Source organism: Haliotis asinina, chromosome 5, assembly GCF_037392515.1.
Source record: "Haliotis asinina isolate JCU_RB_2024 chromosome 5, JCU_Hal_asi_v2, whole genome shotgun sequence".
Taxonomy (NCBI): Eukaryota; Metazoa; Mollusca; class Gastropoda; order Lepetellida; family Haliotidae; genus Haliotis; species Haliotis asinina.
Window position 1 is genome coordinate 71,630,694 of NC_090284.1, and position 18,182 is coordinate 71,648,875.

Sequence of the window (18,182 nt, forward strand, 5' to 3'; positions counted from 1 at the left end):
GGTGTTTTGATGTGCACATTCATAAGAGATCCCTTCCACGCGGTGTGCATAACATCCTTTAACACCTTGTCAGCAGCATTCTGAACCAAGTGACAGGGGAACTATCTTACGAAACATTCTAGGCGTGGTGATCTTGCCATCTCGGGACATACTTAAGGACATAAACCCCAGGCCATCGCAGACTCTGGACGTTTAAAGAATAACGCAGCGGATTATCTGGACAACTGACCACAGATCTTGCTTCTCTGGTCAGCGTAACATCAGTTTCAATCCATACCTAAGTTTGACAGCGTCATGGACGTCAGTTGTATTGTTCTCGTCTTAACGACGATACTTCTTCCTACAACAGGTAAGGATACAGTTTACGTGTTTTATATATCGTTACTCATTTAGTTTTCACCACATTACCATTCACAAAGAGTAGATGCTAAGTGAACTCATATACAACTAACATCTTAGTTAATGACAGTGACCTGTCCAGTGAAGTTGTTGTTGAACTATATGTTTCTTACAGAACAATGACTTGCACAGTATGTAGGAGTTACCATTCGAAGCTGTGATACCTGAAACTGGATATTTGATTCACGTATGTGTTATGTTATGTTAATAAAGAGTAAAACCACAGGTCATGTATACACTTAATTTCTCACTCAATTCTTAAGAAATTCCCAGACAGAAAGCTTTAATCACAATTTGTGCATGGCTCAAAACAATCCGGCACAACAAACTTATTCTTGAAAGCATTCCAAATCAAATTTGGTTTACCAATATATATAATCTACTTAGACATTAAGCTCAACCTGGAAGAGCATGGGTAACGTATTTATAACCTAGTGTGTGTGTTTCTATTTCAATAATATACAAGATGTAACATTTGAATATTTATATTAAAAAATGTTCGTGACAGGTATTGTAATTTTAGAAAGAAATTTTCTTACTTATAAACTCTCCTGGCAGACCCGGGTCGTGAACACAATGTGTCATTATTGACAGTGACAATGATTCGTGCGTGGAAGCGTTGGAAATTATCTCATACTTTTTTCATTCCATTCCTTTGACCTTTGACGTTTACATAACCTCCAGATACGAATGCTCTAAGATGAGCAATGCTACGTGCACATACCTTTGGATTGATCAAGAACACTCATTGACTGTTACGAAGATGCATTCAAATGCAGACAGAGACAGATGTGTATGGAGAGACTAATCCTGCACCAGTGTTACCACAGATTTTGTTTTATCGTCAGATAATATTTGATGTACAACAATCTGTTGACAACATTCATCTCCACTGCGTTTCGGAATAGTTGCACAAAACCCTTAACTGACAGCAGTTAAAGGATATCCACAGTGATCTATCCACGTGAACTGGTAGAACAGGTTACTATATATCTCGGTCCAGAATAGTTCGTTGTTTTCAGTTGTGCTCAGGATACTGATATTCACAGATTTGATTTTCAAAGTGGCACACTCTGGTTGAATTACTCAAACCGAAAATGGATTAATGAATTACATGGCCTTATCGTTATGCTGGCAATAGCTGTTTGGTTGTAACGCTTCACGTCACCATTTAATCCTTTGGTCATTTACAGGTTTAGCTGTATGTATGTAAGAGGTTCATATTTCCTATAAACATTGGAGTTGGCAGTAAATCAAAATAGAATTTACTGATCCTTCCTTTTTGGACTTTATAAATTAGTCATTTTGACTAATTTGACGGAGAACAAGTTGCCGACTAATATTGTTTTTATTTTCTGACTCTCCTAATGCCTGGGCGTCACTTAGGCCGCCCAGGTCATTCCCATATTCATATGTGTTTTGAGCAGAGGTGATTATGCCATTCTGATCTTACCATGGGCACATGTTTATAAACCACTATCATATAATGACGACACACATTCGGGAATAGGTGAAGATTTTCTGCCACACTAGCGGCATCGTAAAAATATTTGTATGCAGAAAAACTGTTGGCATGGATCCATTTTGACGATGCTGATAGTTATGTGGTGATACTGGTGCCAATTGTTCTGTGCTATATACTCAGGTGTATCCATGAAAACGTAACCGCTTGTTATTTGTATTTTGGCATGCATTAAGCAGAAAATGGTAGAGACTTCTTTGCTATGTACATAGTATGTGATCTCAATGATTTCCTGTCAGCGTGACCACAAAACAACGAATTTCTACGTATCTACAGAGTGAATGCATACGCACAACATGTAACCTGCCGCTGCCTTTAAACTCCATTACAAACTAGAGTTTTGAACGTAACCATTAAATCATATGTAGGAAACTGAATTTCACTGACGCCAAATCTTTTTAAAATTTGTCGTGGAACAAATGCAGAATTTAGTGTACCCAGAAAGCCACATAACGGCTTCATTAGCAGTCCTTTGTAACAAATATACCTCTAGTAGACACGTACTTTCCGTTCAACTAGCGGTAATGAACAACTGAAAACTCCAGATAGGCCAATATATAATACATACATACCTGGCCGGCTGGTCATCTGTCGTAATATGAACCAGGGATAATCTACGAGGTTTGGTTGAAAAGTTCTCAGCCTGAGTGGTTTTTCCCCACCAGGTAGAGACAGGTGTTTGCCACCAATGAGGACAATCATTTAGTGAATCATAGACACAAGAACTACAAACGTACTAATAGTTTTATCTCAACTACAGCTCTTTTGGTAAACCTACCCTCTGAAATCATCAGAAATGGACAAAACTGAATACAGGGCAGTCATCAAGTACTTGCAAAAGAAAGGGATGTCCCCAACACAGATACATGTTGACATGGTCTCCACTCTAGGGGATAATGCTCCTTCATTTTCCACAGTAAAGAAGTGGACTGCAGAATTTAAGCGTGGCAGACAAAGCCTAGATGATGACCCACGCTCAGGAAGGCCTTCAACAGCAACCACTCCAGAAAACATCACGCGAGTGCTCGATATGTTGATGGATGATCGACGATTGACTACTCGACATATTGCTAGTGTAGTGGGCATCTCTCATGAGAGGGTTGAGCATATTATCACCAACGAATTAGGAATGACGACAGTTTCTGCAAGATGGCTGCCAAAGCTCTTGACAGCAGAACAGAAACGTGTCAGGTTCCAGACGTCTCTTGACAATTTGCGTCGTTTTGAAGCAGATCCCGATGATTTTGTGGCACGATTTGTAACCATGGATGAGACCTGGATACATCACTTTCAACCAGAAACAAAACTACAGTCAAAACAGTGGAAGCATCCTGATTCACCAGCTCCGAAGAAAGCTGGAAAGGTGATGGCATCAGTCTTTTGGGATTCCAGGGGTATTCTGTTCATTGATTATCTTGAAAAAGGTCAAACTATCAACGGCAGATACTATGCTGATCTACTGAACCAGTTGCGAGAAGCAATCAAAGCCAAACGACGAGGGATGATCGCTAAAGGTGTCCTCTTCCACCAAGACAATGCGCCTGTTCACAAATCGGTGGTGGCCATGTCAACAATCCGCGATTGTGGCTTTGAACTCATTGACCATCCTCCTTACTCACCTGATTTGGCTCCTTCTGACTTCCACCTGTTCCCCAAAATGAAAAAGGAACTCGCCGGTCGCCATTTTGCAAGTAATGATGACGTCATTTCCGCTGTGACTGATTTTTTTAGGGTAGCTGAAGAAGATTTCTTCCTGACCGGGACTCGGGCCTTGCAGCATCGCTGGCAAAAGTGTGTGAACTTGGAAGGGGACTATGTAGAAAAATAAATTACAAACGTGGACTTGGTAACTTTTTTTCACAGTGAGGCTTAGAACTTTTCAGCCAAACCTCGTACAACTCTATATAGTCTCCCTGTATGAACGAACCGCGTGGTCTTGAACTGATTTTCAGAAGTATGACCTTAAGACTGACCTGTCGCAGAATGCCTGGACTAGTAATTACAATAATAATATGAAAGAAACAATGGTCTTTAACGGTTTTGAGTAGCGTAAACTCAATTAAGAATACAACGATCAAATTGTATGATTGTTGAAAAGTCTTTACCGAGACTGATGGTCTGATACACCTCGAACCTATAGGATGAAGGCTTTTACGGAACTAAACTTGACCCGTTCCGTGCCTAGTACATATCACCATATTTGCGTGCTAATAAATCATGTGCCAAGACAAAATATTTCTGTCTCCTTTTCTCACTTCCCCTAAATCAGGGGCTTTCCTACATTGAGATATGTATTACTGTAATTCATAATGCACACACAGCCCACATATATATAGCATCTGGATTGTTTATTCGTTGTTGACCTTCATGCCATGTATGAAATAATGTTTATACTTTCCAAACTTAGTCTTCACAAATGCTTTGATCACGTCAAATTGAACAGGTCACACAGTGATTTGATCTTAACTCAAACAGCCAGTATATCTCATTACAAATAAAGGGCACGGCCCTATCAAACACAGAGATTTTATATCGACTATGTCTGTAACGTTGATTACTATACCAAAGTTCCTTGTTTGATTCCCGAGTTGTCTCCATCTATAACCGACAGTGGATGAAACGTTGTTTGTTCGAAGCTTGCTTTTGGTTTTCACGCAATTCGCTACAAAATGTCTCCAAATGTGGCTGCATTTTTCGATCAATTTACAAAGCCAACATTGAAACGTGGAAACTATTTGTATCAGTATTGACACTTCGTTGAGTTTGATTGTTCCAAGGTCTTCAATCGTGTATGCCTTATCAAAAAATCTTATAACACAAACATGGAACATTCTTGATGATTTCAACACGTAAACGATTTCATTTCATCTTCGATTTTCTACGGTGTAATCAGAGAAGTGAAGGCTGTGTTCCAACATCCGCTTGGCAGCACTGGACTGCGCTGAAAAATATCGTCGTCATCAACATGTATGCCAGACATTGCGCCGGCCATTACACAAAGAGATTACTCATATCGAACACAAACATATTTTTTTAAGTGTACATTTTTTAGCTATCGGATTTTGTTTGGCTTCCCTCATTGTTTATGCTCAGCCTGTGTAGGGGCTGTATTGGTGACGTCATAAGTACCTGTCATAGTTGTAGGATAGATTTTTTGTGTCAAGTTTTGGCAGTGGATATTCAGCTAGGTTTGGTTTTTTCATAAATATTTGTCCCTGTGCTTCATCATTTGGTGTTAGATTTTCGGCTTGTATGATGAATGTCTGTTAGCAAACTGACAGCAAATAGGAAGGAAGTTTCAATCTGAACCGCGAAGTTTGAGTGTAGGTTATGATAGAATGTCTCTTGTTTCCTCTGGAGGAGCAAACTTGGTCCAAGGATTTTTACCCAAACTAAACATTGCACCGAAGTGAAACATTTGTTAATAGTCACAGTGACGAATTCCAAATATACATAAACGACCGAACACATGTCTTATCACCATAAGTATGTATGTATTTACAAAATAAGCAGTTACAATAGAAATAGAATGTCTTGTGTGGACTAGAAGTTGTCAATATTGCACCACTATGGCCATAATTCAAGACATATGGCCATCGGTAAAACATTGTCAACATTATTTTTAACATTATTAACATTATCAACATTACTAACATTCAGTTAACAAGAACATCCTTGAAAACGGCATAAATATCTATACCGAAATGATGCTATCATACCATAAAGAAGTTGATCATTTGTAACGATTTGTCATTCTTATTACTTGTAACTTTTTGAATGCCTTTCAAACAGTATGTTCAATGTTTATTTGTCAAGCCGATGAATGATCATGGAAATATATACATATGGAAATTAATTAAGCAACACCAAATTCAAAGACACATAAAAACTTAACAAAGTATAACGAAGTAATTTTGATGATTGATTATTCAATTTTGATGTATTGACATACAGCATGAGCTTTTCATGGGTTGATATGACGCGCGTGAAGCTTGCACAGCGCACGTGCATTGCTTTAACCTCAACTTTCGAAAAATGCACTTTTTCCCTGGGGTGTTTACAAGCGCAGGTTGTCGATTGCATTCGGTTTTTCATTCATTTCAATGTCATGGCACGTAGGAAATTATCAGAGGCCACTCGTTGGCAAATAATCGGCATGAGGAATGCTGGTATGTCTCTAAGACAAATCGGGACTCAAATCGGACGACATCATTCCATAATTTCAAAACTTTTGAAAAAATACCGGGCCACTAATGAAGTTAAAGACCTGCCTAGACCAGGAAGACCCAGGAAGACCACAGTCCGGGAGGACAGAGCTTTACTGAGACTTGTACGGCGCAGGTCCTTCGACTCGAGCTCTCGGTTGAGACAGGAGTGGCTTCCAGGGAGACCCATCTCGAACAGGACTGTTCGGAATCGTCTGAAAGCTGCAGGATACCGGGCAAGGAGGCCAATCAAGCGACCCAGACTGTCTCCAGCCCATAAGGCAGCCCGACTGGCCTGGTGTAATGACCGTTTGCACTGGAACATTGCCTCTTGGAGGAAGGTCCATTTCTCAGATGAGAGCCGGTTCTTGCTGCACATGGTGGACGGTCGTACTCGGGTCTGGAGGCAGAGGAACACAGCAATGGCTCCACGGAACATCCAGGAGACTGTGGCCTTTGGGGGAGGTTCCGTTATGGTATGGGGGTGCATTTCCATGAACTGCAAGTTGGATATCATTACCATCCGTGGCAACCTTAACGGTGTTCGTTACCAACAGGAGGTTCTTGACAGGGCTGTGGTACCTCATTTTGAGAACCATCCTCTGGCAACGAGACCCATATTTATGGACGACAATGCTAGACCTCACAGGGCGCATGCTGTAAATGATTTTTTGCGGCAAAATGCAATTGACAGAATTCCATGGCCTGCCATGAGCCCTGACCTCAACCCCATTGAACATTTGTGGGACTTTATTGGCCGTCGTGTGAGGCAGAGAGACCCACCAGTCCATAATCTCAACGAATTGACGGCTGCCCTGCATGAGGAGTGGAACAGGATCCCCCAGAATCAGATCCGGAGACTCATCCAAGGAATGAGGAGGCGTCTGGAATCGGTGGTGCGTGCGCAGGGAGGACACACTAGATATTGATGAAAGTCGGTGTGCAGACTCTCAGATGACTGTTCTTTCTTTCCATGTGACATTTGTGTTAATACACCTGACAACAACGTCTGTGGATGAATAGTAAATTGTGTCCATTTTTTCATGAATTTAAGACAGTTTTAAGAATTTGGATTTCGTTGCAATAAAGCAAAGTCTTGATACTTTTTCCCTTTAAGTTGTTTGTCAGAGATCGTCTGTTGAATAAAAAAGTGTCAAACTATATCAACCCGGCATATTTTGATTGTCAGAACACTTCAAAGTTGCTCCAATAGAAAAAATTGGGGTGTTGCTTGATTAATTTCCAGGTGTATATAATAGTGCACCAAATGGTTAATTTTTTGAAGGCGAAATTTAAAGTAAAATGAACCAATCAAATAGCAACGTGCGCATGCATTTTCGTCTATCTTTCCAAAGCCCTAGCCAAGAGCAATCCTCTGTGAAACATGTCACAAGCGAAACATCAGAGGGTATCAGCATCAACGGGGACTGTAGTCCTACCTCATGGATAAACACCAGATGACTTTATTTGTTTGTAATATACTAGTGTTGTGCATTTGTTTCTACCAATGCGCCTTGAAGTCCACGTTAACAAGAGTTCATTGGCAGTCAGGTGAAGACGCCGACATTGCCAACGTTGACGACACTATGATGCTAATTCCTTCACCACATACGACATGAAAAGATCAGAATCAGCCTGAAATTAGTTTCAATCGTCAAGTAAAGAAGATCAAATCCTCATAAACCTTCTGTTTAATGTTCGTCCAACTCCTAAGTGCAACAAAATATATTCAGCTGCATTCCTCGTCGTCCAGGGGGGGGGGGGGGGGGGGGGGTAGGGACACTTAGGCCACTGTGTGAAACAGAGTCAGATACACAGGGTCTCGTAATAGTACAAGTATGACGTGTTTCACCTGAGTAGAATAATTTGGTCAGTTAGATACATCTAAGATGCAATAGGACTTACAAACAGTAGTTTCATTTCGACAGGGAAATATTACGAACTATTAGATCGTTTCGTTTAGAAGAAATGTGTTTATAATCACTTTATCTTTTGTCGACTTTAAGAATGAAAATTAAGTTATGATGTTATTGACCTGGAGATCTTACACGTGTGCACGCTTTGATGTCCTGCCATTGACGGAATGAGACACAGGGGGGAAGATCGTTCGAATGTAATGTCCACCACATTGCTGATACACCAACATAGGTACTGGACACTTGATGTAAATGTATACCAGAATGATAACATAGCTCATGGAATATTTGTGTTCAAGCAATTACTTCATGAACTGTTTTTAGAATATGTCCTTGTAGTTATGACAGCTAGCTCGTCTTCCAGGTAAGGGGGTTATATAAGGGGTCAGTGTTCGGTAATTTGAAGGAAGTGATCATTCAGGTCGATGGTGCATTGTATGTAAGCTTTCCTGAGTCACGAAAATGTAAACAAGAATCAGTATATGCCGGCTGCAGTGTCGAGTATATATATTCAAGCTAATCTCACTTCCTATATATATACCGCAGCAAAACTGCTTAGCGACGTCGTTAACCAGTTTGTTCCTGATTGTTGACATCGATGTGTAAAGCGATAGGGGATAGCAATGTGGATCAACAATTCACCAGTATTTAAGGGACACTAGAGAAATAGAAAGTCAAGCTGTCCCATATCGGTCACTATAACGGTGATTGTAACCGTTACTTTACGCTACGCCGCTCACGTGTTGTACCAAATCCCTGACTCAAGATGTACACTTGGCATGGTGTTGCCACGTTCCACGGCCAAGTACAAACCGGTTGTTCAAAGGTTCAAGTTCTCGTAATTTCTTTACACGACTTGCTAATTGTGTGAACAGACTGGCCACAGTCGACCATTGTGCACTACAGTGCCAACAGACTACATTGCAACACTGTTGAACGGTCAACAGAGTCTGACTGTCCGGCCGTTGACTTGCTGTGGGTAATTCTAAAACAAAGACCCAAGTCACAGCATGTTTACATCGTCCTCAAGGAGGCACGTGGATAAACATGTCTGCCATGTCATGTTTGACGAAACTTACTACAAACGTAATGCCTCTTTCAGAATCAGCATGTGCAGTGAACTCTACCATCTTATCCTTCAACGAGGAGGTCCCACCAGGTAAGACAATGTTGATTAGTTGGCTAACATGGTTCCAGACTACACGTGGTTTGGAGTTAAAATGCTTAATCTGACGCCACTGCATCAGTGCCACAAATGACCACGTGAAGTGTGTGAACTAGAGTTGTATGCTCATGAGATATATGTTTGAGAAGGATGGAGGTGTGTCGCTCGTGTTTTGTTGAGGTATGCGTGCTTCTGACAACTGTTTATCTTGTGTTTTTGTAAATGTCAAGTCGGCCGAGGTAGACTTGGAGTTTCCAGCTGAACCAACCTCTATCATGTCAACAGAAAAGACACGCGTGATTATGAAAAAAATACAAAACATGTTTGCTTCATACTGACCGAATTATGTGACAAATATTGTAAGAAAGTGACAAATATTGTAAGAAATATAAACAAATACCACACCTCTGTATTTCTTAAAAGCATGTTTTGTGGTTTTTAATGTTTACTGTTTCTTTTAAACAGCAGTTTTTATGTCCCTGTATTCTGTCGTGTCATTGACCATCTTGGCTAGATTAAACTTGTTACTGTTCTTTGAAATATGCAAAAATGGATGATCAAAATGATATTTCTTGACCAGTTCAATTACAGTTTACACAAACGATCATTTTATAGTAACAGACATTCTACAGGCAGCGTCATCGTCGTGTGCACAATATTGTACCGGCAATGGCCGAGTTAGGGTTGAGATATACCCGTAAGAAAGTAGGTTACTATGCATTTTGCGAGCATACCACTTGCCAATATCCACTACATTTTTAATTGGATATTTAATGTACTGTTCATTTTCATTCGTCAGTATTGAGCTTTACTCTATCATGTCAGTGGAATGCATCTTTCGAAGTTAAATTCTTTCAAAATTGAAAGTCTTTCAGGACGAGCCATGTCTTTTTCCAGTTTTGCCGTCAAATACTATTTGCATTAGCATGCAACTTCTTGAAACAATATTGAAATCGAGGAGCCTTCTTTGAACCAACGTTACCGCCCCGGGTGTTGACTTTCAACAAGGACCACCAAACACACAACACTCGCCCAGTCTAACGCAGTCCTGGCACATGCAATGTCAATTGTTTGGCCCTCTGCCACTCCACGCCTCTCTTCAGATGACCACTATCCAAACTTGACACACATCTTGACCCTCTTCTCACAATCCAGCCAGCAATACAGACCTAATCTTCATCAGACCCTCTCTCGAACCCCGCCCCAACGTTGTCTTAAAGCCAAGACATAGCTGGCTTAGTGCTGCTGCCAGTCGGTGTGCTCCTGTGTTTCTTTTAGCTTTAAGGATCTATCTAGAATCCCAGATTTTCCCCGATTGATTATTATTGTGGTTCCCGTTGGACAAACGCATATCGGGACCGAATTTGTCGTGCATTTGTATAAAAATATTCAATTCGGAATTAGATGGCCTCAGCCCGGAGATGACTTTGTGGAATTGGAACCTTGGTGTGTCTCTCGTTGCTAAGTCCTCGACAGGTGTCTCTGTTTGAGAGAGCGTAGGATGGCCCAGTTTTGTCATGATTTCTGTGTAGCTTGTAATCAGTTACCTTTCAAGATTCGATGGTCGTGAGTTCGAATCCCAAACAATTACGATCTTGGGTTTGTATCTACAAAACCCGTGGCTTACACAAAGAATTAAACGTGTACTACGTGACGCACGCTTAGTTTACCAGCTGTTACAGAAATCCTGGTCCGCTTGGTTTAAATGACAACCATCACTCTTCTGTTCCTGCATGTCCGTACCACAGAGCGCGGATGTGAACCATTACCTATACTCAGATGAAACATACATATTACATACCGCTCGAAAATCCAATCCGTATACGCCTAACTGGCGGCCATGCGCGAATTACATGATATTTGTAAATTAATACATCAGAACACGGTGTCCTTGACATTGCAACCTCCGTGTATTTGTTTCCTAGGGACACTGATCATGCAGATCATCCGAGAGGACGGGGAGAAATGGGCGTTCCGGGAAGACGGACCGGAGGGGTACATCGGACTCAGCACCGACCCCAGGACAGTCATTTTCACGTTCCTCAAGTCTCCGGATTTAGAAGAAATCAACAATGGAACATCGACGGTACGACATTTACAGAATAGCTACACTACACTCAAACAATGTTTTTTATTGATCTGATGCTTTTCAATATCATAATGGTTATTAATATATACATCGAGCTCTATATAATCTACGAATAAAGAAAAACAATGAATAGAAACACTGGCTTTTGTTGGTTTTGCATTGAAATCATCATTGTGTTTGAGAAATGAATCTCGCCGAAAAGCTTCTTTGACTGTCGTCTATTCACGATTCATTAATTACTGTTTCAGTCATCTCGGCGCAATTCTCTCCCTTTCACACTGGAGTGCATGTTCAAAGGCTGGAAACATGTTGTGAGTAAACACATCAATACATAAGACGTCATCCAAACAAATCCTTAAAATAACACATTTTAATCGATATTGTAGAAATAACATAAGTTGTATTACTTTCCTTAGCCAGGGTGATGTGGACAGGTATTTCTAGACATGAAGTAGACATGAGTAATCATTAATGAAGTTCCCATAGACTTGCATGTTAATCAACTCTTCCAACAATAATTTTCATAATTTAGTTTAGGTAGAATTGTTTTCAGTATTTATGTACTAACTGCATCATACTGTCACTAAGGATGACTTTTTATAGCCAGCCACTGTATGTTTTGTTATACAGTTGTGAATTTAGGTGGGGTGGTCGGGAGGTGATGACAGACAGTCAGTTGTGCAGTTGAACTCGTCTTGACTGACGGGATGTGCATGCACTGAAATGAATGTCCACCTTAGAGTGTGCACATCTGGCGTGACAACCTGTGTACTTGGGGCATTTTAGCAGAATAAATTCTACTAGTATATTCCTAGGGATAATTTGTGACGTTCTGAATGAAATCAGGGTAATCTTCAACTGCTATACTGAAATAAATTGAAACGTTGAAACATCCCAGGTGGCGTCAGAATGACACGAGACATTGTTTGGTATGTCAATTTGCCCGACCTTAGTGGAACGAACATATGTATTATGGATACGCGATATAATGTGTGATAACAGAACATGTCTAAGCGTCACCTCGGCTTCAGACTCTGCATCTGCAAGTCAGTAGGTGAGGGCGGACGATCGTGATGTCATCAGTGTATTGTACTGACAACTAAACATACTCTTGTTTCTCATCACATTTCAACACGAAAACAACTGCTGCGTGGCTCGACTTCCCAACTTCTTCATTTTGAACTGACAAGTGCACCAATACGTACAAAGGATGCAAAAACAACACTGCTTTGCTCGATTTGCCAAAACAAACCCCTGACCACATTGTCAGTCGTTCTCACAAGACACTTTATAGAGTTCAAGTGCAGGCCTGAGTCTGACATATCCAAATTGGAGAACAAGCATTAAGATGTCTCACCTTCTTCATATGTATCCGAGTAAGTGAGTGAGTTTAGTTTTACGCCGCACTCAACAATATTCCAGGTATATGGCGGCGGTCTGTAAATAATCGAGTCTGGACCAGACAATCCAGTGATCAACAACATGAGCATCGATCTGCGCAATTAGGAACCGATGGCATGTGTCAACCAAGTCAGCGAGCCTGACCACCCGATCACGTTAGTCGCCTCTTACGACAAGCATAGTCGCCTTTTATGGCAAGCATGGGTTGCTGAAGGCATATCCTACCCCGGAACCTTCACGGGTCATATGTATCCGAAATTGAATCATCAAATTATTATGAAACTTTCACTCAGAATGCTCAGTCGGAAGCTGTAAAGTCTTGCTTTTCACAGACATGAAATATCAAACACACACACGCATGCACGCACGCACGCACACACACACGTGTGTGTGTGTATATATATATATATTCATATATTCATGTAGCTGACATTTTAGTATCATTCATATCATTAAACAGTGTTGCAATGTTCTGAAAGTATTCTTATACTCTTATATATATACTGTATGTGTGAGACTAACAAGGCAAACTTTCAGTTTAAGCAAGAGATTGTCATCTTAGACATCAACGATAATGACCCCTACTTCAAAGGAGGCCCCTTCGTCACTGAAATGAACGAGGTAGGTTTAACAGTCTATTCCTTCCATAGTGAATCATATTCTAGTGAACATACATGTCATAAATAATGAGGTCACAGCAAGTGCCATCATGACAGCATTGATTGTCCGTATGACTCCTGACTCCTGTCTGCAGATGACATCCATTGGCAGCAGCGTCTTCAACCTTCGAGGCAGAGCTTTTGACCCCGACATCACGGGGATGGTCTCAGCGTTTAAGATCCTGCCGTATTTCGATAGCAGGGTAAGGATAAACCTATATATGGAGATGTCTGTAAAACCATCCTCAAAATGATTTATGCTAAACCATTAAATACTGAAGCTATCAGGTTGCACATCATAGTTGTCAGATTGTCATGTCTATATTGCCAGCGTTCTCTGTCCAAGGCAATTGTTTACGTATGTTTGCCATAGTATCATTAGCGTTAACATCTTTTGTCGCAAACGTCCTTATTCTGACCTAGAATAACCTTGCGCTTAAATCAGTAGACTGAGATCTTTAAATTTAGGACACTTAAATTTTGCAGATGTTAATAGTATTATATTAGAGTTGATTTGTTTTCAAAATACATTTTGCCCTATTCGAAGCTTTCATCGTACGATTGTTGAGTGACATTAATGCTTCCTATTAAACCCTTTCTCTAACCTATGTCGGGTTGCCTATTCAGGTTGACGGGAGCAAGATCTTCACAATGTCCAAGTCTGGTCAAGAAGTCATACTCCAGAGGAAGCTGGACTTCGACGTGATGGAGGACGCCGAGACTGCTTACTACATGCTCAACATCTCCGTCCAGGTCAGTGTTCCATCCTCATCAATTAACCCTGGTCGTGATTAAATGAGAAGCAAAACTATTTTCAAGGTCATGAAATATAGAATCTTTCCGAAGATACATTACGTTTTGGTATATATACTTTTGAAATGTGTATGTTATGTTTCTCCTTATTTCACACGGTTGCACTTTAATAAAGATTCTTTCTTAATATAATTATATCACTTTTATGTAGACATATCATAATTTCACACGGTCGCGCGTTAATAAAGAATCTTTCTTAACATAATTATATCACCTTTTGGTAGATATACTTTTGAACTAGGCATGTTTCTCCTTATCTCACACAGTCGCGCTTTAAGTATTTCCCAAGTGATTGTTCTGGAAACCTATGACTCGCCTATTACATTGTGTGTTTTCTCCCCTCAGGATGACGGTTACCCTCGACCCCGCGTTGCGTTCACGTCGTTGAAGGTGTTTGTAGTTGACGCTGATGACCAGGGTCCCGCATTTCTGTATGAAAACTGCCCACTGGTGGACGGGTACTGTGCCACACCCTCGTATGAAGCCATCATGGAGTCTTCCTTCCAGGTAGAAAATTAGCTCCGTTATATCATGGCACTGTTCTTTACAGTTACATGCACGTTTTGGCCATGTTCCAAAAAATGAAAAACAGAAATACCTCGCAGCCTCAGTAGTACCTATAAACTATTGACTATGTTATGACGAAACGTGTATAACTACGGACCAGTAGATTATGTAAGGAAATGAATGCACGTCTGGTATTCAGTACTGGCAGAAGTTAAGTTGATTTGTTTTTTCCACAGGGTGAGTTGAGCATTTGGCCGGGGCAGATCCATGCACGTGATCGTGACTCCCTGAACAATACCATCGTCTACTCCATTATAAAAGGTAAGCCGCGCCCCTCAGGTCTAATATCTAGCATGACTGTATGTATATCACATACACGTAGCACCTGGGAGCCTTCACGTCCTGTCTATAGATGTCGACAGGTACACATTAACACGCCCAGTGATAAATGTTTCAGTGCGGATTAGCACCTTTTTTCTTCAAGGGAGGTGATATGTGTACAGTTGGTTGATGCTTATCATAGTATCCCAGTTGTGTGATCGATGTTCATGATGCCCATCACTGGATTGCATGGTTCAGGCGCAGTTATAGACGACCACAGAATTGTTAAAATATGGCCGAATAAAACAAAACTTTGAAAAAATTGTGTAATTATCATGTTTATTCTTGGCTTCAGTGAAACCCCCAACGTATGAGAAGCATTTCATCATAGACGAGTCTGAGGGCAAGCTGCAGGTGATTAAACCCGTCCACCGACCTAACATAGATACACTGCATATAGTCATCAAGGTAAGGGCAGTCTCACCTCGAGGTGAATGTGAGGTATGCCTCAATGCAATAATATATACAACAGACTTCTACTTCTTATATAGCAATGATCTAAAATGTCGCTTCTAAAATTACATTAGAAAACCCGCCAAACATCAGTCAGTCCATGTAATCGTAACACTCCAGTAGCAAAGAAAACCGAATCAATTTTTTATCTAACTAGGAAAAACGAATCTCAATTGTTTTACCAATGCGTATAAAGTTGTGAACTGGGTTTGAGCCACGGGCAATAAGCAGCCATATCAATATGTACATATGGTTCAGGAGTAAATGATTACAGGAGTGTATAGTTTCCTAATCTTCTAATCTAATAGTACTAATCTTCCTCAATGTGTCTGTTGCTGCAGGCCGAAGAATCCTCCGAGAATCGGCGCTTCCTCACCGCAACACTCAGGATTCAGCTCCGCGCAAGAGGCAACTTCTTCAACAACTACCACCCCGACCTTCGCGATATTCCTATCAATCAGAAATTCTCATCTGATGACGTGGACATCACAGCGGGAACGAAGATCCCCTTCTCCATCTTTATGTCGACTGTGGGTGTGTTCCTTGTCATCATGTGTGGCATGTTGATCATCTTCGTGAAATTCGCCCGCAGTAAACCCAGCCAAGACTCTCCCAGATCCTGTGTACCTCAAGCCCGGAAGGTCTCCAGTGACTCGACCTCCGACATGTCCTACAACTCCACCGACACGGCAACGTGCGTCATGTTCTCCTCCCCCGAGGATGATCGTGACTCCACCACAAGCAGAAACTCCTCCATAGAACTCGACTTTGACGACGCCATCTCCTTCGCTATGCCCAAGTCAGATGCACACGTGTCCTCCGTTTCCTTCGCATCCCAGGAGTGTGGAAACTACAGCCCCAACAACCCCAAAAGCAGCCTCAAGGACACCACAGCCGTCAGTCGCTTTCGCAAAAGGGTCAACGAGCTTTTTTCTTTTCAAAAATGCCGAAAAACCAAGCAGAAGTCTAGGGTCCGATTCGACATTCGGAACGTGTCGAACTTTTGATGCCGTGTCCCCGGCCAGATTCTACTTTCGACCCGTCGATCTTTCCTACTTTAAAAGTGATTCCGAATCCAGACAGCATAGTAAGTCTCCAATCTACATGTACATAGAGTGTTGAAAGGGCATGCTGAAGTGCAAGATGTGTTCTTCAGTGGAGCACAGGCGAGACTTCAGAGACATGAGGATTTCCTGAACGGAATACACCACGGTGTGTACCAAAACCAAATCGTGATAACGCGATGGCTCCGTCCTTGAGTACTGTGATACTCATCATAATGAACGTCGGTCTGATAACGTCACTGATGTGGTGATGCTGTGACTACCTCAAACCAAACGGACCGCATCAATACATCATACAGATGATACGTCGATAATGATTCGCGAAACTTGTAATATATTTTCGATCTGTCATTAAATCCATCTTATTATTTAAACTAATTATATGTACTTCGGTGCGTTTTTGCTCCTTTTGGGATTAGGATTACATACATTCAGCCGCCAGTATTAGGCCTTTTGGTGTAAAGGATAGTCTTGTCTGATTCAGTGTTGAACACTCCAAACACTGGTTCCTGAACTGAATATACGAAAGCTAATGGTTTCTGTAGGACTATATCGTGTGTATGTGTTTACCTATTTTTATATTGTGTTGTTACCTGTGCACATAGCAGTCAAGGTGCCGATGTCATCCCTGTAGTTGTCTCATATTTAAACCTTTCCATTCATTTGTGTTCATTTTTCATCACGTGTGAAGCGCGTCTCCTCCGTATATCACAGTTCAACTCTGATTTACTGCAATTAATCTCTGAATATCAATGTCCATTGTTGTATACGACATTTCATCTCTTGAATAACTGTCCACAGCTTATCAACATCCCCTTATTCATTTATGTCCACCCCACGTCCTATATAACCCATCCCATTCTAAATGTCCAAGTTCACTTCCCAAGTCCACATACCACACTTCATCTGTGAAAAAAACAGGACATTTACCAGTAGTCCATTTACTGGTACAGTACGGTGTTCTATATCACACTTCTTTTCTTATAGCCCCAATTCATTTCTGTACATACCCATCACACTTCACCTCTGTATACTCTATCTACTGCTTGTATTCCGGTCATGTCTGTACAAAACGTTTCATTTCTATAAATATTGAGAGAAAAAATAGTGATGAGATTAAAGCACGTGTGTTCCTTTATTCTTTCCAAGGTTTCCATACAAGCTTGTATCGCACAACTTGTGAAGAAACCTGTAACAACGTAAAGGTACATTGTGATTTCATATCACCCCTTATTGTTTTCCCTTAGTATATGTACGTCCATTTCTCTCACCTATATCTGAATATACCGTAATGTATTTATATTGATAATACAGTTCATTTTTGTAAAGACATGCAATTTGTATGCAGAGTGAACCTCGATCATCACAGTAATGCACAGTGCATGTCATTTCTTGTGAAATCCTCTTATTTCTTGCACATCACTGTGCATCTACCTGTGTGACAGAGCCTATTGCTATTTCACACACATCATCTCTGTATATATCTCAAAATATACTTTCATTCAATATACCACATGTCATATATCCGTCTCCTATGTAAGCCAGTTCCAAACTGTACATATTCATTTAACAGCCACGCAGTATTCCATATATATATATATGATCGCT

At 40.9% G+C, this 18,182-nt stretch overlaps 1 protein-coding gene across 1 annotated transcript; it reads left to right on the top strand.

Annotated features, from left to right (window-relative positions):
* Positions 1–294: 294 nt before the first annotated feature.
* Positions 295–16,517, top strand: LOC137283441 (protocadherin-15-like). Its single transcript, XM_067814931.1, has 11 exons — positions 295–349; positions 9,145–9,201; positions 11,133–11,293; positions 11,545–11,607; positions 13,235–13,318; positions 13,452–13,559; positions 13,984–14,109; positions 14,515–14,676; positions 14,913–14,997; positions 15,353–15,465; positions 15,852–16,517. The coding sequence occupies exons 1-11, from the start codon at positions 295–297 to the stop codon at positions 16,515–16,517; spliced, it is 1,680 nt and encodes a 559-aa protein (XP_067671032.1).
* Positions 16,518–18,182: the final 1,665 nt, after the last annotated feature.